Source organism: Rhipicephalus microplus, chromosome 5, assembly GCF_043290135.1.
Source record: "Rhipicephalus microplus isolate Deutch F79 chromosome 5, USDA_Rmic, whole genome shotgun sequence".
Classification (NCBI taxonomy): domain Eukaryota; kingdom Metazoa; phylum Arthropoda; class Arachnida; order Ixodida; family Ixodidae; genus Rhipicephalus; species Rhipicephalus microplus.
In genome coordinates, this window is record NC_134704.1 from 177,531,030 (window position 1) to 177,554,626 (window position 23,597).

General features: G+C 46.5%; 1 protein-coding gene and 1 long non-coding RNA gene across 4 annotated transcripts in view; one reads left to right on the forward strand and one right to left on the reverse strand.

The window, feature by feature from the left end:
• tefu (Serine/threonine-protein kinase tefu) overlaps window positions 1–23,597 on the reverse strand; it is a 513,274-nt gene that overhangs the window by 396,316 nt on the left and 93,361 nt on the right. For 2 of the 3 annotated variants that reach the window (XR_012895493.1, XM_075896220.1), the window contains exons 10-12: window positions 23,184–23,294; window positions 23,017–23,123; window positions 6,854–6,950 (exon numbers count right to left, since the gene is read on the reverse strand). Coding sequence is in view for 2 of the 3 variants with exons in the window: in XM_075896220.1 (XP_075752335.1) it covers window positions 6,854–6,950; window positions 23,017–23,123; window positions 23,184–23,294 (315 nt within the window). In the remaining variant the exon portion in view is untranslated. Of the gene's footprint in view, window positions 1–6,853; window positions 6,951–8,635; window positions 8,780–23,016; window positions 23,124–23,183; window positions 23,295–23,597 lie in introns of those variants that run through there. The other variant, XM_075896221.1, reaches the window with a different exon arrangement.
• Window positions 8,873–11,431, forward strand: LOC142818035 (uncharacterized). The gene is made up of 2 exons (XR_012895494.1): window positions 8,873–9,229; window positions 11,303–11,431. It is a non-coding gene; the product is annotated as an uncharacterized LOC142818035 (long non-coding RNA).

Genomic DNA, 23,597 nt, shown 5'->3' on the forward strand with positions numbered 1-23,597 from the left:
TCTTGTCTCTTAAGGTTACACCTATCATTTTCCTTTCCATCTCTCCCTTCGTCGTCGTCAATTTAAGCTGAAACCTATTTGTAAGCCTCTAGGTTTCTGCTCCCTAGGTACGTAATGGCAAGATGCAGCTGTTATATACAGTCGAGCCCACATATAACAGCCCCACTTAAAACGAACTTTCGCTTAAAACGAACAATATCCGCGTGACCGTGAAAATATACATTGGTTCAATGGCACAAAATCACACTTACAACGAATGCCTCCGAGGGTCGCTGATCGGTTACACCGAACGGAGTCAGCGGTCTGCCGACGTCCCGGGAAGCTAATTTCGACCACCGATCATGCTGGCATCAGCGAGGTGCCCATACATTCTTATTGTTAAACGCTGACCCTGCCTCCGCACCCTTCTAGTTGTCGCTCTCCTTGACCCCTTTTGTTACGCACCCCTCCGTCCTTTGTCCCCCCCACTACTCTGAGCATTCCGCATCGCCAGACGAGGCCCTGTTTTCACACTGCCAACGATCTTTCGAAGGCCGGTCGGCCCTCTACACCGTTTTTTGGTCGCTGGTACTGTCGTTGGCCTGACCGGCCTGGAGTGACCAGGCCGTTTGCCAACATCGTCGGCCACCGACTGTATTCGATAGTTTGCGTCTAGTGCACGCGCGTACGCTACCCCACCGACTCTGATAATTTGCTATTCGTTTTGTGTTCAGGACCTGTTCTCGCTCACTTCGCACTCGGCTCAGCATGCCTTCCACGCGTGTGCGAAAGCGCGAAAACGGCTGTTAATTTGCGCGGAACGAATCGCGAAATATCGAAGTACGTGAAGCCATGCAAATGCGCCGGTGCAACGAAATGATTTTTTGACCACGGCCGCCGATTCTTCGAACACCGCCGTGTGCACCGATTCAGGGGGCCATGCACTCTTTCCAAGTTTTTCTACGTGTGAATTTCGCGGACCTTTCAAGCAAGCCACCCAACCTGCCTCCTTCCCGTGTGTTTTGGTTTTCAAGGTCGCGCTCCCGCCGCATCCTCCCCTCTCTTTATTGCAACTCCTTGCCCTTCTCTCGCAAGTCTGCTCTCCTCTATTGATCACAACCCCTTCGCCCGTCTTCACCACTCCGCGACGCCCGCCACGCTGCCTCGAATTAGTTTCATTTTCGGACTGGAAACGGGCCCAGAGCTGTTCCACTTGTTTTGGCATGTGTGTCGCGTGTGCGCATCTTGCTCGCTCTTCGTGAGCGTGTGTGGTCATGATGGCCGGCGGGAGGACTAGCACGCTTTTTTTCTCCTGCCGCTCAACAAAACGTCTAAAGTGTGACCGCTTTGGCTTGAGCGTAATCCGCGCGTCAGGTGCCGCATTGCGGAGCGCTTGCTCATAGCTGTTGACCATCTGGCAGACAACTTGCCGCTTCGGGCGTCCCTGTATTCAGCTGTGGAGATGGTGAATATTTCGTGGGCGGCGGTTACGGCTACATGTGCGCGAAACTGTTTTCGCGAGGCCGTCTTCGTCAACGTCGGGCCCAATGCCAAGCCTGAAGCTTCTGAACAGGACCACTGCGGTGGTGGCGATTTGTGGGAGCGCATCGTCGACTCCAACCTGGGGGAGCGAGTGGGACATCTGTTGCGAGGTTTAATTACGGATGATGGTAATGCCAACAGTGCGAAACTGTGCACGGATTGGGGCATTGTGAATGAAGTGCGTGGTGAGAGCGATTTGGCGGAATGGAATTGCGAGAACGACGAAACTTTGGAGTCAGTGCCTCATGCAGCTTATGCCATGGGCCTCGGCGAACAAGCACCCTGCCATTTCAAATGAACTCGAGACTGGCCTTATCACTTCTGTTCTTCGAAACACGTGCATCACAGACTTTTTGCGGCAAAAAAAAGTTTGTGTTTTCACTCGCAACTTTTTTTTAAAAGCTGTGTTTCATTTACTATGAACTTCGGAATACAGCGAACAGATGCCGCGTCGCGCTCAGGTTCGTTATAAGCGGGCTCGACTGTACCTTCGTCTTGAGGGTTAGTGGCACATTAACATTCATGATTTGAGAATGCTTGCCGAATGTGATCCACCTCATTCTTACTATTCTAGTTTTTTTTTCACTCTCATGATTGGACTCTGTGGTTACTGCCTGCCTTGGGTATACATATTCCTTTACAACTTCCAGCGTCTGTCCACCTATCGCAAAAATTGTTTTCTGCCGAGACTGTTGCACATTACTTTAGTTTTATGCATATTAATTTTCATACCTACTCTTCCGCTTTTCATGTCCAGTTTAGTAATCATGAGCTGCAATTCGTCTCCTGCGTTGCTCATCAAGGCAGTGTGATCAGCGAATCGCAGGTTACTAATATACTCTCCCTTAACTCTCATCCCTAACTCTTCCCAATCTATGACCCCGAATACCTCCTGTAAACACGCGGTGAATAGCATCGGAGAGATCATGTCTCCTTACCTTACACCCTTCTTTATTGGGATTCTGTCCCTTTCTTTACGGAGATCTATGGTGGCTGTGGATCCGCTGTAGATTTCTTCCAGAATGTTTATGTAGTGTTCATTGATGCCCTGGTTCCGTAGTGCCTACATCACTACTGAAGTCTCGACTGAGTCAAACGCCTTCTAGTAATCTATGAAGGGTATGTGTAGGGGTTGGTTGTATTCCGTGCATTTCTCTATTGCCTGATTGATAGTATGGATGTGGTCAATTGTTGAGTAGCCTGTTCAAAATCCTGCTTGTTCCTTTGGTTGATTGAATTCTAATGTTTTCTTTACTCTGTTAGCAATTACCTTTGTAAATAGCTTGTACACTACAGAGAGCAAGCTGATCGGCCTGTAATTTTTCAAGTCCTTGTCATCTCCTTTCTTATGTATTAAGATAATGTTAGCATTCTTCCAAGACTCTGGTACCCTTCCCGTCAGGAGACACCTCGTAAACAGGGTGGCTAGTTTTTCTAACACAATCTGTCCTCCATCTTTCAGCAGATCTGATGTTACCTGATCCTCACCAGCAGCTTTGCCTTTTTGCATGCTCTCCAAAGCTTTTCTGACTTCTTCTATCATTACTGGTGGGGTGTCGTCTGGGTTACTGCTAGTTCTTATAGTATTAAAGTCGTGGTTGTCTTGGCTACTGTACAGATCTCTGTAAAACTTTTCCGCTATTTTAACTATCCTATCCATATTGGTAGTTATTTTGCCTTCTTTGTCCCTTAGTGCATACATCCTACTTTTGCCTATCCCAAGTTTCCTCTTCACTGCTTTGAAGCTTCCTCCGTTTTTCAGAGCGTGTTCAATTCTCTCCATGTTAAACCTTCTTACATCGCATACTTTACGTCTATTAATCAACTTCGAAAGCTCTGCCAGTTCTATTTCGTCTGTTGTACTTGACACTTTCATGGTTTGACGCTTCTTAATTAGGTTCTTCGTTTCCTGGGAAAGCTTGTCAGTGTCCTGTCTAACTACCCTGCCTCCAACTTCCACAGCACACTCCGTAATGATACTTGTCAGATTATCATTCATTGTATCTACGCTAAGGTTGGTTTCCTCACTAAGAGCCGAGTACCTGTTCTGCAGCGATACTCTGAATTCCTGTACTTTCCCTCTAAGTGCTAGCTCATTGATTGGCTTCTTGCGTATCAGTTTCTGTCGTTCCTTCTTCAAGTCTAGGCGAATTTGAGACCGTACCATTCTATGGTCACTGCATCGTATCTTGCCAACCACTTCCACATCCTGCACGATTCCTGGGTGTGCGGTCATTATAAAGTCTATTTCGTTCTTATTTTCACCATTAGGGCTCCTCCATGTCCACTTGCGGTTTTCTTGTTTTCGGTAGAAGGTATTCAAATTCCGCAAATTATTGTGTTCTGCGAATTCTACTAGTAGCTCTCCTCTGGCGTTTCTAGTGCCGATGCCATAATCTCCTACTGCCTGGTCTCCAGCCTGCTTCTTCCCTACCTTTGCATTAAAGTCGCCCATCACTATAGTATACTGTGTTTTTACCTTACTCATTGCCGATTCCACGTCTTCAGAGAAGCTTTCCACTGAAGCGTCATCATGGCTGGATGTAGGCGCGTAAGCCTGTACCACCTTCATCTTGTATCTTTTATTCAGTTGAATTACAATACCTACCAATCTTTCATTAATGCTATAATATTCCTCTATGTTGCCAGCTATGTTTCTGTGAATTAGGAACCCCACTCCCAGTTCTCTTCTGTCTGCCAAGCCCCGATAGCAAAGGACGTGCCCATTCTGTAGCACCGTATAGGCCTCATCTGTCCTCCTAACCTCACTGAGCCCTATTATATCCCATTTAACACCCTCTAGCTCTTCGAATAGTACAGCTAGACTTCCCTCACTAGATAAGGTTCTAGCGTTAAACGTTGCCAAGTTCAGGTTCCAATGGCGGCCTGTAGTCCAGGGATTCTTAGCACCCTCTGCTGCGTTGCAGATCTGACCGCCGCCGTAGTCAGTTGCTTCGCAGCTGCTGAGGACTGAGGGCCGTGAGTTATTTGGCGTATCCATGTGGGAGGTAGTGGCCAGATACTGCACCAGGGTGGCCAATCCTTCTCTGGTGAGGGAGTGCGTTCCCGGCGGTGGTTACCGGTGAGGCCGCACCTCAGGCCTCTTATTGTAGTTCCATCAACACGCGATTTTTTTTTTTCTTGGTTGGGAACTGCGCGGCACCGGGCTCGAGGTCCAACTGTTGTTGTTTTCACAGATTCACACTGTTTTCCGTTCCTAAAATTTAAAATTTTCGTTTGTAATAGCAGTATTTGTAGCGGTTGAACGCCTAGAGAATGGTACAGTTAGCTAATTGGCCTGTAATTTTTCAAGTCCTTGACGTCTCCTTTCTTTCTTACGGAACAAAATGATGCTGGCGTTCTTCCAAACTTCTGGTACTTTTCCCGTCAGACACTTCGTATATAAGGTGGCCAGTTTTTCTAACACAATTTCTCTGTCGTCTTTCTGGAGGTCCATTGCTACCTTATCCTCCCCAGCAGCTTTGCCTCTTTGCATTCCTTGTAGGGCTTTCTTAGTTCCCCTGTCGTTACTGGTAGGATGTTGAATTCCTCTGGACTATTATTGTTTCTCATGATATTAAGCTGGTTCTTTTGACTTCTGTAGAGCTCTCCGTAGAGCTCCTCCGCCACCTCGACTATCCTAACCATAATTGTTTTGACACTGCCTTCCTTGTTCCTTAATGCATACATCCAATTTTTGCCTATGTACGAGTTTGCTTTCGCAGCTTTTAGGCTTCTGCCACTTTTTATAGCTTGCTCAATTCTCTCCATATTATACCTTCCGACGCTATCTTATGTCTATTGATTAACTTTGAAAGCTCCACTAGCTCTATTTTGTTGGTTGCATTTGAGGCTTTCAGGGTTTGTCGTTGCCTAATAAGATTTTTCATCTCCTAGAATAGTTTGGCAGTGTCCTGTCTAGAGACTGTACCTCTGACTTTCATTGCGCACACTTTGATGATACAATTAAGATTATTGTTCATCGTGTCAACACTATTGTCAGTTACCTCGTGTAGTGCCTCGAATCTATTCTAAAGTGAAACTCTGAATTCCTGTACTTTCGCTCTCACTGCTAATTTATTAATTGGCTTCTTGCATATCAGTTTTTGTGTTTGCTTTTCTTAATCTATACTGCAGTGAAACCACCTATAGAGGAAAATTCACTAGCAGTTTAATATTATATGCCTATTTGTTCATTCGAAAAACTTCGGAATTGTGATTAATCTAAATTTTTGTCCCAGTGAATTTGAATGCTGTGATATTCCCTCCAATATTTGAAGTGCTGAAATATTTGCGCATGCCTAAAAAGAAGCTATCTACATGGCTTCTCTAAAAATTCCTTTTGATTCAGCCAAGATGAAGCCAGAGGAGAATTTGCCACTGCTCTATTCGCAGCATTCATTGTGGCAGATGTTGGCTTATGAATGAATGATGGTGCCTTCCCTACCTCACTATAAGAAGGGATCTGCAAAGGTTTCAAAAAAGTCATACTAGCGATTCTGTCTACAATGAACTTGATGCACTGAATATTTGATTACTAAAACACAGCAGACAATTTGCACATCACTGTCCTGGATTTTCCCCATGATCCAAGCTATATTCGGCAAACAACTTATCTAGGCAGTGGAGGAAAGGCTATGGAAGAGACACGTTTTTGTTGCTACACAAGTAGTCTGGCAGCTTGCTGCCAATTCAGGCTGACGGCACATTAACCCAGCATAGTGGTTGCAGTTAACTTGCTGGGTCTGTTTTGACAGCCACTTTCTGGCACATTTCGAGCATATTGTGGGCACCTGTTATGGGCTTCTTCTCATCTGTACATCGTCACCATCATCATCTGTCTGGCTTTTTGTCCTCGTCTTCAGCAATCACCATCGTGTGTGTGCGTGCTCAGCCTCAGTCTACCTGTTCGCTGCCGAGTCCTTGGGACCAAATAAGTGCTGCCTAAAGACAGACATCATAATACCTTTCTCAAAGATCCAAAGGATGAGTTTTCAGTCGCACACGGTCCAGCTGGCATCAGGGACCCCATGTTTACTATGAGAACATGGCATGCAGAAAATGCAGTGCTGTCCAAGAAATTAAAAGAAAACAAAACATTTGAAAAGTTTAAGTGTGCAATAATTTCATCACGCCAACAGCTTCCCAGACTTGTTTGATTGTTATAATGAAAAAAGGTTTATTTATTCAAGCTAGGCAACTCTGAAAATAGGAAAATTAAAATAGTACTATTCCCTGGCACGCACACAGACAAGCATTTCAGTTCCATAGCTTCCACAGTACTGCCAAAAAAAGTTGTCACCCAGGATCAATAATCGCAAGATTAACACACCTGTGCTTGTCGGGCAGTACAGCAGCCACATCTAGGTAGGTGGCCTGGTGCAGCACCACACACAGGCTGCGCAAGGCCATAGGCTCCAACGAACGGCCTGCAAAGGAATGTTCTTGCGTCACACTCGTTCCAGCTGGGCACCCATTTTATTTTGTACTACCCTCATAGCAGGGTTCTTGCAATGTTTGGCAACAGTGGAAACGCCACCCACCATTCCACTTCACTGCCCACCACTACTTTTAACCAGCCTGGTTCATGGCTTGCTGCTTTTGATAAACCACCCAACCCTCGACTTCCCTGCCCTGGTTCATTACCCACTGCTTTCAATAGACTGCCTACCACTTCAGCTCAGTGTCCTAGTACACCAACCACCGCTTCACCTAACTGGGCTATTTCACCACCACTACTTTCAATGAACCACCAACCGCTCCTCCACTTCAACGTGCTGGTTTACCACCAACCACTTTCTGTAGATTACCGACCCTGTTATTTCAATGTCCTGGTTCACCACCCACTGCTCGGAGTGACCCCTTTAAAATGTGTGCCTGAGGAACCAATAAATAGCCACTTCATGCATGCAATGTCGACGAGCTTGCTGAGAATGATGAAAAGACAGAGTTGATGAATGACTCCTTGGTAGTGATTAGCCCAGCAAGGGGAGAAAAAGGTTATTATTGGGAAGATCACTCTTGATGACATCAAGGACGATGCTGCTAAAGGTTTCGAGGATGCGAGTGAAACACATTGCGAAGATTATTTCTTTCTCCAGCAGCTTTTTCATCAACTACGAGACACAGCAGCCAAGTGCAGGACATAAACACGCGCCGTCGATCATGCAGGCAAGACCGTCGGTAGCCTCAAAATTTTTCAAAACATGAATGGCGACGTACGGCCGTACCATTAATAGCGTAATAAGCTGACCGAATTAAAACTTGACAGGCGTTTAACAGCCGTGACGAACATCCTGCAGGATCTACGGAAAAAAGCGAGCCCTGATGCTAGCGACGCTGCGGCAAACAAATATGTCTTGTGTGCAGTCTGTCTAGGCAATTTGCCCGAGACTGTTCAGTTCAACTGCAAGAAACAGCAAAAATTCTAACTGAATGCGGAAATGACATCCGTGGTAGCCACTGCCAATGAGCGCCGTTGCAGACAACATGGGCACCCCCCCCCCTCCCTCGCGCCCTCTCCAGCATACGGTTTTCAAACACCCGTCCCAGTTACAGCTCAACTAGCCGCCAACAGGGACCATCACCAGTTGAATTGGAAGCTGCTGGTCCCAGTTATGTCCTAACTGGAAGTGCAACATGTTCTGGTTGTACACTTCTTCACAGTGAAAGAAGAAAAAAGTAGAAGTCGAATGTGTATGACATATATTTGTTGCACTTGAACAAATTATCCAAAAGTTGCTGTTTTTTCTGTCTATATACACGCGGAAGTGTACCGGTCGGACCAGCAGCCTAGTAAGATATGTAGAACGATAAGAAAATGAGTGTGTCATGATTTGCAAATATATTAACTTATTTTTTCCTCATCCTCTGTGCTTTGTTTTAATCTCACTGATTCGATTAAAATAATATCGCGGAATACTGAGTTGCACAAGCGCACAAACACATTGCATTCAAATGTAGTCTGAGCTGTTGCCAATATTTTAAATCCATTGCGATGGCAATGCGCAGGCGAAAACGTTCCAATTGACGTCAGGCTGTAATATTGCCGAATTATCTCGCAGGAAGCATGCCTGCTTGACAGCCTTGTGTGCTGCACAGGCGCATTACTTACGAACAACAAAGAAAGAGTGCCGAGCCTGTAGCTACCACGGCCGAGACTGTCGATATTTTATGAAGCTGCAAACTCCAATGCTACGTGTATCGTACGCCACCACAAACGGTTGTAACACAAACATCTACCACTCTCTCCCGCTTCCTCTCTCACGCTCTACCTGAATGGCCGGCAGCCGTCACTGTAGATGCATATCTAATCTTATGCTCAAATACTGCAGACATAATTTGGACATGATTATAAAATAGACTGAAATAATTTTTAAGGGCAGATTCCGCAATTTTGAATGACAGAAGCTCACAGGCAGAAAAATTCTTAAGACAGCAGCGAGCATTTCGTACACCACATGTGACGAGGGCTACAGATAGGCACGGAAGCGCGGCGCAGGTGTGTTGTTTTAGAGGAGGAACAAGGAGCCATGGCACGCATAATTGAGATGTTTTGATTAGAGCTCAACTGTTTCATATCTAAAAGACTTTACGACTTCAGGCGATCGTCAGACAAGTGTTTTTGCCTGTGACAAGATGAATATGTGGATTCATCATGGTCGAAATGTCGCGCTGGCTGCCTTGTCCGCAATTAAGCCGTTTGAAGGTAATTAATCTCTCCTGCTTTGAGTAAGCGAAGATGTAGATATAATATAATGCAACACAGAGTGTTTTGAGAGTGTAGATGATCGAATGTTGCCTTGTGAACAATGCTTTAGACACTGCAGATCCGCTGCCATTTGTTTTGGAGCGCCGTAATTAAATGAGTGTCGATCACGCAATACTTGTGTTCAACAGCATGCTAAATAACTACTAAGTATACTAGAGCAGACTCGTAGCTCTATCCAAGGTACTATAAAAGGGCACGTATTTGCTTGGTGATTAAATATCCCCAAACCTGTTGTTTTTGTGTGAGCTTCAACTTTACTGCCCAATGCTTTTCTTTCCCTTTTTTTTTTTTTTTTTTCGCCGTGGTGGAGATAAGTTCGACCGTTTGAAAATCAGAATCAACCAAAGCATGGTCTCTACAGATAGTGTTAAGTTAATGTACTGTGACATGAGAACTCTCGAGGAAATTAAAATTTAGAATTGCACGTGACACGAGTGAATTGTGTTAATAAATGAAGTGACAGATTGTAAAATATCTGCGGTGTATCTGTACCTTTTACTGATATGTACCATTAAAGGTGCACCTATCAATTCACAGAACCTCACTAATGATTGCTTCATAAAAATATCTCACAATGGTAGAGTCATCAATTGGTTCAGTCACGTATTAAGAGGTGCAAATTAAGAGCGACTGTTTCTGCTTACAAGAGCTGTCCGTAATTGCAACTATAGTACTTGTGTTTTGGTTGAAAGCAATATCAGCTTTACTTTGGGATATACTGCACGATTTTCTAATAAGCCAATACTAGTTGGGTGTTGATAAAGTTTAATTTCTAGTAGTATTGCATGTGTAAAGTAGTAATGACAGTTTTGCTAACAGTGTGTCACAGAACGAGCGCTAAACAATAGCGCGCCGCCAAATCCTTGCGACAACGGGCGGCAGAAACGCCGCGAGGTAAAAAGAAAAAAAAGAAAGCAAACATCCAAGGCTCCCAGGCGTGCGCTCTCCCCGCAGAAGCACGGCTTCGCAGACGATCCTCCTCACCCCACATCGGCGGCCCAGCAAGGCCGCGATTTTTCTAGAACGAAGGAGGCGGGGTCAGACCGAGTGAATCATCCTCCGGAGAGGGCAGTCGAACCGTCTCGTGCCTCTCCCCAGCCTTCGCTGCGCGTCGCGCCGACGAAATGACGAGAAATTTCTGGAAAGTCGCGCGCAAGGTATTTAACCGAGCAGCCGAGACGAGAACAGGAGAAGACGGAAAGTTAGCGCCGGAGCGCGTAGGGATTCCGCCGTGGAGTCGGCGAAGGTTCTGCCCGTAGTGACAGAACAGGAGGAGACGGAAGTGAGCACCAGAGTGCGTAGAGATTCCGCCGTGTAGTCGGCGAAGTTTTTGGTCCGTAGGGACGGCTCGAGCTACAGGCAAGAGCGTGGGTTTACCGCTATCGAGCGAAGACGCGGGCAACAGCTGCGTGTGTGAAGCCGACGGATTTCCGGCGAAGAAGACGTTGAAGTTTGAAGAGTGGCCAATTGAAGACGGGAGGTTTCCTGGAAGAGAAACTTCGAGGGCGCGGAACGACAACAACGCTGGACTTTGAGTGAGTGATTCTCGGAAGAGTATCATTCAGACTTTTGTTCCAAGGACTTCGGACTGAATAGGTTTTATATCTCTTTAGTCTTTAAGTGTCTTGGTTGTTCAATGCATGCGACTGCATTGTAATGCGTATTGTTGTCTGTGTCCGTTGTTTCAAGTGTGGTTGATTGTACTGTGTAGTACGTCGTTTGTTTGGTGACGTATTGTATGTAACTATTGTGGAGTGTGCATTCTTGTGTTTGTTTTCGATCTGCCATTTTTGAGAATATAGTATTTGTTTTGTTTATCAACTCTCGGCTCTGACTTGTTCTTTGGGCCACAACCGGCGTCTGCTGGCGCGCCAAAAAGGACCACTTCTAAATTGTCCACGCTTTCGTGGTGCGGTTCGGGGGGCCAATATTTCGGCCCTTGGAATTAGCCCGGCGATCGCCTCCCTAATTAACGGGACAGGTGTGACACAGTGTAAATATTTCTTTCAGATTGTTCCATACGCACGAGATCTACGGAAGTGCGAGCGTCTGCCGCCTTTCCTAGGAAGCAATCAAAGTGCTTCACAGCCTCTGCACACTCAATCTGCAAAGTTTCTAATAAACAAAGTAATGTTTCAACGCCGAGCTTCCTCGTCTATATGCGCTGCAGGGGTCCACTGGCAACTGGAAACAAATTCCCAGTAGGGACCAGTTGCCAACGGGTCCTTGTTGGAACCCACTGGCAACTGGTGCCCACTGGGAATTGGACCATAAACCACTTGAGCTTGTCCCAGTTGTTCCCAGTTAGAATATTTTCACCTGGATCACCTGTGTCGGGCAGCTGTCCCACCTCACCCTCACGTTTTTTTTTTCTTCATTTTCTTCTTGCTATGCACAACATTTGTTTGTACCGCATGTGCTCCACTTTTGTAACGCTGTCATTTTCTCCCTGGTGAGCTAACCTCCACTGAAAAGTGCGCTCGATCCCTTGCTTCTGATAATTTTTGACAGATGCTTTGTAATGTGTTTTTCATCTCTGAGGACTGCACAATAAGTGGTATGCATATAAATGGAGTTCTATAGGAGGCCAAATGGGAGTCAGACAGCACTGTACTATGGCCGGTCCTGCACTAGTGGTTATGTTATAAATGGTCCGAGCTTCAGTAACCCGCTAGTCAAGTGTTATGGTCAATCCCCTGAAAATTAAGTTTGAAGTGCATTCGAAAAACTTTTCTTTTCGGCTCAACAAGGTAGTGCTACATGAGAGCTGAATTATATGCATGATCGAGCAATTTTCTAGGCGTATACAGCAGTGCTTTCATTTTGCCTCGAAATTTGTGCGCAGAGTCACAAAAATAACAGAAGCTGTCGAGGACTAACAAAGATTCAACCACAGGCCACACGCTGCCACCAAAATTGCCGGCTATAAAGCAATTGACATGCACCCTGCTGTCAACCACGCGAATTGGACGTGTTCACGGTAATGAAATTAATATTAAAAATGAAAAACAAATTTTGCACTTTAGCTCAACAGTGAAAGAAGTTGCAATGACCACACAATTTAAAGTGCTGATCACTTACTAAGTGATAAATATTGCAGCTTCTGCCCTAGTTTTCAACAAAGTGAAAAATAGGCATTGTGTCTCTATGACTGGTTGTGTGAGAAAGCCATATACAGGAGAAAGAACACAGAAACACCCTGAACACTATTAACAATTCTGTTATGAAGACATCACGACTTTTTTATGCAATATCTACATCAATCAACACAGAAGCTCCAAGAAACATCAGTACATCCATGTCCAGACACTGAAAAGAGCTACCTACTTTTTTTTACAATGCACTCAATGCCACACTTATTGACCCACCTGACAACTTTTAAATGCAGTAAAACATTGGGGATGAGATCATGGCTCGTATAAATTTCGGGGTGATATGAATTTTTATGTGGTACTGGCCAAGGTCTATTAGCCTGAAATGTAATGGAGTACGATTGGTGCGAACGACCTTACGACGTCTGATACGAAGATACCCTACTGCACAGCCACAAACAGCTGCTGCAGGTACTGTCGCGGAAGACGTGACAGGCATGAGTGAGCGCGGGAATCCAAGCGTGGGCATGCAAGTCACGCTGCATGAGCCGACACGTTATAGCCTTCAAAATTTTGCACACAAATTTTGGAGGCACTGATGCATTTTTGTATTCAGATTACAGGTGGCGCTGGCAAAAACTTTTTAGAATTTTTCATAACGCGTCAAAACGTGCTGCTGTAGTTTTGCTGTGGCAACGAAGTCGCAATTAATTGTGCAGGACGTCGCGATCTCTCACTCAGGTTTCATTACCGCTTCTGAAGGATTTTTTTTTTTTTTCTTGTCCACACTATATGCTTACCCCGTTCTGCTTGTCGTTATGCGCAGACTGGTTTGAGTTCGCGGTACTGGTTTGTGCTCTTAGAATGTACACGGAAAGACGCTCGAAATTGTGATTACGAAAAATCAGAGATTTCGCGTTGCTGTTTTGAATAAACAAAACTGGTTTGCAGCAACACAAGTTAAAATAGGTACTCTCCGTTAGATTTTCTTGCGTGCTCATATATTTCAGAGCAAATTGCTTCCTGTGGCTCTTTTACATTGACCGATCAGCTGGGGACTCGCGATGCAAGGGCATGCAGCCATGGCGTGCATGTCTTCGAGTCATTGGGTGCGTGCATCGTTTAGGAATATCACACGTACGTGTCATTTCGCGTGATAATTTATTTGCTATTTCGAGTGAATGTTTACATCCATAAGTGGAGCTCTCGTGAAGTAATCGCATATGGTGGCACGCTACTTCATTCATACGCTAGCTTATTCTTTAGGCGATATAGTTTGTATGTGATATACATCCACAAGGTGCACTTTTGAAATATGATTGCTGCGTCTAACCACTTTATGAAACAACCACAGCTGTTCGAATGTATCAACTGTGCGACTTCTGACACATTATTAAGGCTTTAAATGTCTCACCAAATGCTAAAATAGACTGTCAGCGACATCTCAGTACCACGTCGACAGCGTCAACACAAGTTGTTGCTTTCATTAGATGACAGTCACTGTGAATTCTCTCTACACATATTGTGTACCCTATACACGGTGAAGCTTGCACCACCGATGCACTGAGTAAGGAAAGACAGTCACACTGTCCCTTCGGACGCTACTGCGCCAGCTAACAGAAAGGTTGGCCGTAGCAGCAGCACATGAGTGTTTGAGTGATGCTATTTACAATGTAAAGCTTATTCGGATACGCGCTAAACGATGGGCTAAGAAAGAACGGGTGTTCTCCCTAACGATCACATTTTTACGTTTAAGAACATACTCAAGTGTGATGCGCACAAAGTTAACATCCAGTCACTGCGATTCTTAGTGACTCGATAAAGGCCTGATCACAAGTACGTGTTGCGTGTGGACCTAAACAGAGCTGATATGGCCTAACGCTACACTCGTTAAGATAATTTTAGGATGAGTTAGGCCAATGGCACGAATGCTCTCAGCCCGCTGCCTGCCGAGCAAGCACTTTTCTCACGAAAAGGCATCTGCTAGGCAGGAGAAATGCAGGTGGTGCCATGTTCGAAATGCGAGTGTGAGAAGAGGAGACTGAGGAGAAACACGAGCGGAGGAAGATAGTGTCAAATACTTTACAAAGTTCTAGGGGCTTTAGGATTACCAAGGCTAGAATGGCCAGAACATCGAAGCCGCCAACGTGTGAGCCCCCGACAGATTGGATAGGTGGTGCGGAGGAAGATAGTGTCAAATACTTTACAAAGTTCTAGGGGCTTTAGAATTACCAAGGCTAGGATGGCCAGAACATCGAAGCCGCCAACGTGTGAGCCCCTGACAGATTGGATAGGTGGTGCTATCTAGCGGGGTCAAAATGAACCAGGCGATCGCAGAATTGTTATTGCAGAAAAATTTTGCATTGTATGCCTGATGTAAAGACCGCGCTGCGGTGTAATTTTATGAACGAGTTACTTTTTAAAATTATTTTCACCTCATTTAAGTAATTGCGATCAACGTCCAAAAACTACCATAATATTATTGAGGTACACCGTAGTGGATGGCTCTGATAATTTCGACCACTTGGGGTTCTTTAACATGAATCTAAACCTAAGTAAACGGGCCTCAATCATTTTCCTTACCTATAGGAATATACCGCCTCAATGCAACACTGCAACCTTGCTCAGTGCGTGCGCATAAGCCTGCGGCATGCCACCCGTGCCAGAACATTGTGCCGTATTTTTCTCCTGCGCGCGTGCTGAGTGGCTTCACTGCACAGCCCTTAAACATAAGGGCGGACCTATGCGCAACTCTGCTCCCGTAGGGAGCATATACAGTAACTTTTCAATGATTGATGGCGCCATCTTTTGCGAGCTCCCTGCACCACCCACGCATTCCATAAAAGCGTTCTGCTGCTTTTTTTTTTCTCACACTTGTTTAACTGCAACACTGGTATCTGCTGTGATCTCGAGGGACGCCCAGAAGCATGCGCTGCGACGCTACGACGCCTTTTGCCAGCCCTGTAGCAACCACATGGGACGATCGCGATGACAATGTTGACATTTCAGCAAGTAATCAATATTAGGGGATGGAAGTGGGCTTCAGTCTTTTCGAGCAGCTTTGGAAGCAATGTGGTTTCGAAGCAGCTTTGGAGCAGTAAAGAGGGAGTTTTTGAGCAGCTCTGGAGCAGCAAAAGGTGCGTTTTGGAGCATCGAAATTTAGTTTTGGAACAGATTTCTCGGGCCATACATAACTGTTAAATGAAATTTTCGCTTTCTGGTAAAAGCAAAAAACTTCAGTCGGTTTTACTAAGCATGGAAATGCTGATCAAGCGACCAGACTTACCCGAAATTCATATGCATTAACCCTTACACATCAAAGGTTAAAGCGCAGCAACTCAAAGAAAAAACATAGGCGGCGTTCTGCACTGCTACTTGACCTCAGACGAATGAAAAAATTTAATGCTAAAATGTTGCAATGTTTAAAATGTGATTAAAACACCGCATCCAATATGAACAGCAGCTCAAGCTAGAGATGAGCTACTATATTGCCACGTTCCTTCCTTACGCTTTATTACCCCGAGACGCTGTATGTAATTCTCAGCGCAAACCACGCCTACAGTGTTCAAGAGGCTTCGGGACTGCGGTAGGTCATTTTGTTATGATTAGGCCCACTTCTTGAGCATTTCAGAGTATTCTGGAGCCTACGTAGCCACTAGCCATAACGCTAGAATGTTCGATGGCAAGTGTATAAAGGCTGACACGTTTCGCCGCTTGTCAGTTGATCGACGGCCGACGCTCGGTTCGCCGCTATCATTGCCAGTGGGCATCGCTGTAATCTGACCTTCAATTACGGGTCACAAGTTTGGCTGAATCTCGTAATTACAGTCTGCTTCCTTCATCCACATCATAACCCCGTAAAATCTGGTGGAGGTGCTGCTGCTTTCATGTACCAAACGCCCTCGTCAAGCCGTGAACCCAGCCCACATTGCGAAAAAGACACCGACGCCACCAGCGACAGTCGAGCCAGCCGCACACTGAAAGGACTAGCCTCCCAATATGGACCCCTCCCGGACAGCACAAAAGCCACGGCGACGACAACAAAAGGCACAATGGCAGCCACAACATCTCTTGCAGCGGTAGTGATGCAGCAGCCAAAAGGGCCACTGACTTTCCGCGGATCGTCGTGTGAAGACCCGGAGCTAGAGACCTACGACCGAGTGGCCACCCTCAACCACTGGGACACACAAGAGAAGCTCCATCGCGTCTACTTTCATATGGAAGGCACGGCAAGAACCTGGTTCGAGAATCAGGAGTCTGCCCTTCAGACCTGGGATCTCTTCCATGACACATTCCTGGACACGTTCAGGAGCATCGGCCGCAAGGAAAGAGCCGCGACTTTACTGGAGACGAGGGTACACCTCTCGAATAAAAATGTGGCCACCTTTGTAGAAGAAATGACGCAACTCTTCCGTCACGTAGACCCTGAAATGTCTGAAGACAAAAAAGTTCGCCTCCTCATGCAAGAAGCCAAGCAAGAATTCGTCGTCGGGCTGATCAGGAACCCGCCAAAGACTACCAAATTCATTTAGGAGGCATCTACGATGGAGAAGATGCTCGAGATGCGGACACTGCAATATAACCGCAACTTCTCGTCTACAAGCTATGACGACATCTAAGCGCTAGAAACCACCGACCTGGTAAGACTATCCGAGAGATCGTGCAAGAAGAGCTGTGCAAATTGCTTCCTTCCGCACAGCCTCACGTGGACTCCATCGCGGACGTCGTACGCCAGGAGATCCATCAATTACTGGGCATTCCTCAGCCTCCAGAGCCGCAGCTGCAAGTCATGAGCTATGCTGCTGCAGCCTACCGTCACGCCCCTCCTCCACACCCACGCCAAGACGCCGCCCCGTCGCACTTCCGCTGCCAGAAGCCTTTGCCGCCACCACTAACGCCTACGTCCTACTGTTCGCCTGCAGGACAGCGCAGCGCAGCAAACAAAACAGATGTTTGCAATGCACTTGACGACCACCCACTCTGCTACCACTGCGAAGAGGTTGGGCACACCTACTGCCGTTGCCAATACCGACACATGGGTCTACGGGGTTTCGACATCAATGCGTTCTGTCCACAATGAGGTGAATGACCGCATGACAGCACTGGCTACCTTGTAGGAGCACAGTCAACACTCCAACGAGCTTATCATTAGCCGTCGCCAGACCACTACACCTCACAGCGAGCAGTACACCGGCCCTGCTCGGGGCCGATGTTCAAGCCCTTACTCAGAAAACTAAGGGCAGCAACTGATGGAGGTACAGTTCCTGTACGACGAACTTCCAAAGATACTTCGCCGCCGCCGCAACTTAATCGAAATAACCCACCGCAAGAGGAAAAGGGTCTTGACGTCAAACCTTCGCAGCCGACAGAGGAAGTCACGACGCAACATGGAAGCAGCGGAACAAATAGACGTAGCCGTGATCTGGCCCCACGATCAGTGACTCCGACGTAATATTCGACGGCTACCTCATCACTGTTCCCGTCAATACTGGAGCCAACTATTCCGTCGTCAATGGACCTTTCACTACAAAGTTGAAGAAAGCGAGGACTGCATGGCAAGGCCCTGAAATTCTGACCACTGGAGGTCACTTATAACGCCGACTGAAGTCTGCACTGCAAGAGTCACCGTTACTAACCAGACTTATCTTGCGAGCTTTGTAATCTTACAAAATTGCACCAGGGATGTGATACTTGGGATGGACTTTCTAAGTCAACACGGTGCAATCATCAACCTAAGGCCTGAGTTAATCACACTAACCTCAGAAAACACAGTGCCGACCCCTACAACCCCAAGGAATCATGCATTGAACGTGCTAGAAGAGCAGGTCACCGTGCCGCCTTTCTTTAGCGTCGTAACTTCTGTTGGCACCAAAAAAGCCAAGAAGCTTGAAGGTGTCGTTGAGGGCAATCAGCACATTCTTCTAAACCATCAGATTTGCGTCGCAAGAGGCATAGCTAAGCTGTGTGATGGCAAAACAAAGGTAGTGTTGACAACCTTCAATCACGAATAGAGGCACCTCAACCGTAGTACGACAGTTGCCTACACCGACGAATTCATAGAGGCCAGCAATTTATTCGCCCTCTTCGATGCTGCCGACGCTGCTTCAACAAATCGAGGTTCCTGACCACATTTGGTTGTCAACCCAAGCCTTTCGAAGTGTGAGCGAGACCAGCTCAAGTCCCAGCTCCTGCAATTCAAGAAGTGCTTCTCATCATCATTGAGAATTCAACAAACCCCAGTCGCGAAACATTGCATCATAACAGAAGAAAGTGCTCGACCAGTTTGACAAAGCTTGTGCCGAGTCTCGACGCGCGCACGCGATGCCTTCAAGAGAGAAGTCGACGAAATGCTACGCGACGACACTATTCAGCCGTCCAAGAGTCCATGGCCGTCACCCGTGGTATTAGTGAAAAAGAAGGACAGGACCCTACGTTTTTGTGTCAAATACCGTCGCCTGAAAAAAATAACAAAGAAGGACGCGTGCCCTCTCCCACGTATAGAAGACGCCATGGACCGACTCTAGAGCACAAAGTACTTTTCTTCTGTGGACCTCAAAACGGGCTAGAGCTATTGGCAAATTGAGGTAGATGAGAAAGATCATGAGAAAACCGCCTTTATCAGACCAGACGGTTTCTTCGAGTTTAAGGTCATGCCATTTGGTCTTTGCTCGGCGCCTGCGACATTCCAGCACATTATGGACACCGTGCTGGCTAGATTGAAGTGGCAGACTTGCCTCGTGTACTTGGATGTCATCGTTGTGTTTTTCTCGAGCTTCGACAAGCATCTCCGCCGCCTTGAAGCGGTACTTCAAGCTATCAATACCTCTGGACTAACACTGAAGCCAGAACAGTGCCGCTTCACGTACACGGAGCTGTTCTTCCTGGAACACGTGATTAGCAAGTCTGGAGTCCGTCCCGACCCGTAGAAAACAGCCGCCATCGCTAATTTCCCACAGCCCACTGACAAGAAGGCCGTACGCCTATTAAAGGCGTTTCGTCAAACGTTTTTTACAGATCGCTGAGCCGCTAACTCACCTCACGAAAAGCAACGTCAATTTCAGGTGGGAAGCGGCACAAGAGGAAGCATTTCAGGAACTTAGGCAACGGCTGCAGACACCACCGATACTTGCGCATTGAGTTTGAGTTTGAGTTTCGACGAATACGCCAAAACAGAAGTACACACCTACTCAAGCAGCGTAGGACTCGCCGCCATACTTGTGCAGAGGACTAACGGCGTGGAAAGGGTTATCAGTTATGCTAGCCGGTCGCTATCCAAGGCTGAAGCCAACTATTCCACAACAAAAAAGTAGTGCCTTGCCATCATCTGGACAGCATCAAAGTTTCACCCTTACCTCTACGGCAGGCCTTTCGAAGTTGTGAGCGACCACCATGTTTTGTGTTGGCTAGCTAACCTGAAAGACCCTTCAGGTTGCTTCGCACAGTGGACCCTCGGACTTCAAGAATTCGGCGTGAGCGTCATTTAAATGTCTGGAAGAAAACACTTATGATGACTGCTTGTCTCGAACCCCGTAGAACCACCGTCGCCCGACTGCCTGGATGAGGACAGCTTCTTAGGAACGATAACTGCCGACGACTTCACCGAGCAACAGCAAGCCGACCAGAAACTCAAAAGCCTTGTGGAATACCTCGAGCGTAACAGCGCGACTGTTCCAAATGTTTTCAAGAGAGGATTAGAGTCGTTCTTTTTGCGAAACGGAGTTCTTTTAAAGAAGAACTTCTCGCCCCTTCGAGCCGATCACCTTCTCGTGGTTCCTCCAGCAGTGAGACCAGAAGTACTTGAGGCCCTACGCAACGACCCAACAGCTGAACACCTCGGTGTTTCCCATACGCTACCAAGAATACAGGAAAAATACTACTGGAAATGACTTGCAGCCGTCACTCGTTACATCAGGACCTGCCGTGACTGTCAGCAACGAAAGACACTGCCGACTAGGCCAGCCACACTTCTTCAGCCAATCGAGCCACCTCGCCGGCCGTTCCAGCAAACCAGCATGGACTTAGTAGGGCCGTTCCCGATGTCGAATTCCAGGAACAAATGGATCGTCATATCAACTGACTATCGCCGTAATCTAACCTTCAGTTGCGGGCCACAAGTTCGGCTGAATAAATAGTTTCATCTCGTAATTACAGTCTGCTTTCTTCGTCCACGTCACAACCCCGTGACAATATAATAAAAGTTGATTTTGATACTAAACCGATGAGACTCTATAAAAATAAATGTAAAAAACTTATTATTATGTTCCAGTCATTGAAGTGCCATAGCCAACATGAGAAGCATGAGGAAATTTAGATGCGCTTGCCGCATTATTGCTAGGCAATAAGATATATGGAAACTCGATGGGAATAATATAGAAAATAGATGGGTTTTCGTCGTACCCGCCATGTTCTGCGTAAACTACAAGTTGGTACCATTTCCTGCGCATTGTACAATCGACCCGCTCGTAAAATTGCGCAAGCTGGGGTAATGAGCGCAGCTCAAGCAGAAATTAAACAAGATGGCCAATCTCAGTTGCTCGGAGGGCACACGCGTTAATGTCCCACTGCGTGTTAGAACTGTCGTTGAATGCGCAAGCAGAGAGGAAACACACCGTCCGTCACGTACGAGCATGAAAAGACGCGGGAGAAAGGGGGGTCGCTCAAGCAGCAGCCGTGAACTTTGATTCAAATCAAGTGGTTGCGATAGCTGGCACGCGCGATATCGGCAAGTGTCAGCGCACGGCTCATGAACAGTTCTACGTGGTGCACTCTTAACATGAAGAGATTGTGTGATAAGAGCATTTCTCCCTAAAGTAGACCTATTTACTCTTTTACACAAGCGTTTTGTAGATTATCGCGTTGTCGGATCCAAAGAAGTTAGCTGTCAGCCTTCGTATTGTCACGGGATCGTGATGTCAACGAAGGCTACAGCTGCTTTCTCCATAAATGAACTTTTTATTTGGGCTAAGCTGTGCCCAGAAAACGAAGCGTCACTCTACAAGTTATACATGCTGTAGACTGATAGCAGCGAACATAGAGCGTCAGCCGTCCATAATCTGCCATGCAGCAAAGTGCGTCCGCATTTATACATGTGGCATCGGAGATTCCAGCATTATCGATAACCGCTGCGTAAGTTCCAGAACAAACAGTAATCGAAAGGTTCTAAGATTATCTAGATGGTCCCCAGCCATTCGGGCGTGGTTTGCGCAAGGTAGCATTACACGCGTAATGGTGAGATAACAAAAACAAAAAGAAAGAAGCGCATGCAGCATCACCATTACAACATTGCAAATTGTTGCTTTTGCAGTCACTGCTTCACCGGTGACACTAATTTTCATTTATTTTTTTTTTGTTCAGTTTATATTGTAATACACTCATCGCATTGTTGCCGAGCAACCGCCGAGCACAGCATGCACTCGACGGTTGCTTGGCAACGGTGCGGCGAGTTTTTTGTAACACCACTGCCGTCTTTGTGGTTCGCCTAACAGCTTTGCTTTTAAACCATATATATAGAGTCGCATAATGAGGTATGCACACAAAAGCTACCCTAACAAGAATCATGCACTATTCCACGTGGCGCAAGATTCATGCATGATACGAAATACGACATTTGATATGAACACAGAATTTTATATATACGCGTTTGCGTCCTTTGTGTAGCCCACGCATGTTGCTCGGTCAATGATAAAACTCTCGACTAAATTTGACATTGTGCGTGCAAATTGCTGTTTAGGTGCAGCTTGGCGCAGCGCTTTCACCCCTGATATTGCATCAAGCTACTACCGAAGTATGAAAACAAACTGTCGATAACAACATTAACAACAAAACACGGCCACCGCCTCACTGTCCGCATGAGAAGTGACTGTAAAAAAAGTAGCCTATATCTCACGTTCCTTAAAATGCACACGGGTAACAAGCATAAAAAACAAACTGCAACAGAAGCAAGAGTCAGACGTGCTACCATGTTGCAGAAATCATCACACTGGTTTCTCGGTGACAAGCCATTTTTTCCGGTTTTCCAAAAACCTACGATGCGATGGTGACGAATGGCCCTTTGCGGTAGTCATGGTGACAACAAATCCTGTCATTGTTGCTCAAAAATCATGCCCTCACCACTGGTTGGTGAGGGCAGTTTTGTGACCCTCGTTTGCTGAGTGCATGTCAGCTGAGACAGCATGTCAGCGTGAACCCCGCTGTAGCACACAGATAATTAAAACAAAGGTATGTAACGCGTACAGATAGAAATAAAAACAAAGCGGCACACGGCAGAGGGTGAAGGGGGAGGAAGCGAGCCGGAGGGGGGGGGGGGGGGATCGGCATCATAACATACAGAAAAATTCCAACGGGCAAGAAAGTGCCAGCTGTCAGTTTGCGGGACTGCAGCGAGTGATTATAAGGGTGCATTTATTATGTGGGAGAAAAAAAATCCAAATTTTGATTACTAAAGTTGGTGGTGCATCTATAATGCAAGTGGGTTCATTACACAAGTAAATACCACTCTGGCACTCTGTCCTGTCATTTCTGTTTGTTTATGTCAATCATGCACAACAATGCTTTCACAGTGCCAGTGAACCAAACAGCCCTGTTGTACATTCAGCAGCCCTATGTTGATATGTTCTGTAGTAGTGACTGTACCTGGGCAGAACAGAGACGCCAGGTCAGAGCAGGATGCAAGCTGCTTCCGCAGAAGCTCCTGCAGCACCAAGTGACCTTCCTCCACACACTGGTTCAGGAAGACGGTCCTGCAGAAATGTGCCCCAAGTTGAATACACGTGTTGCAATACGAGTCTGTGGGCACTTACTTGACAGTCTGCTCCCAGACTACATTCCACATGGGCCACGATCTGTGGCCAGGCCTAACTGCATGGGCCACCCCATAGTAGCAGAGAAGCACACAACGTTTCACGTCCAACCTGCACATGATTCCGTGCACACACAACTGCAATGCGGCCGAGAGAGGGACAGCTGCAAAACGGGGTGCTGACGTAGCAGAGATGCTATGGACATGCAATCAGAATTCCAAGACATTTGCAGCATTGGCAGCCAACCCAAGAGAATTGTTCTTGTTATTAGATGGTTTTAGTTCGGTATCTGCAGCAGCCTATGTAAGCAGCATACGAGGTTTCGTGCATGCTGCAAAGCGTACGGCTGCAGTTGGATGGACGTAAAAGCTGCATTGCACACACTGGAGCAGGTGTGCTACACAGCAATGCCAG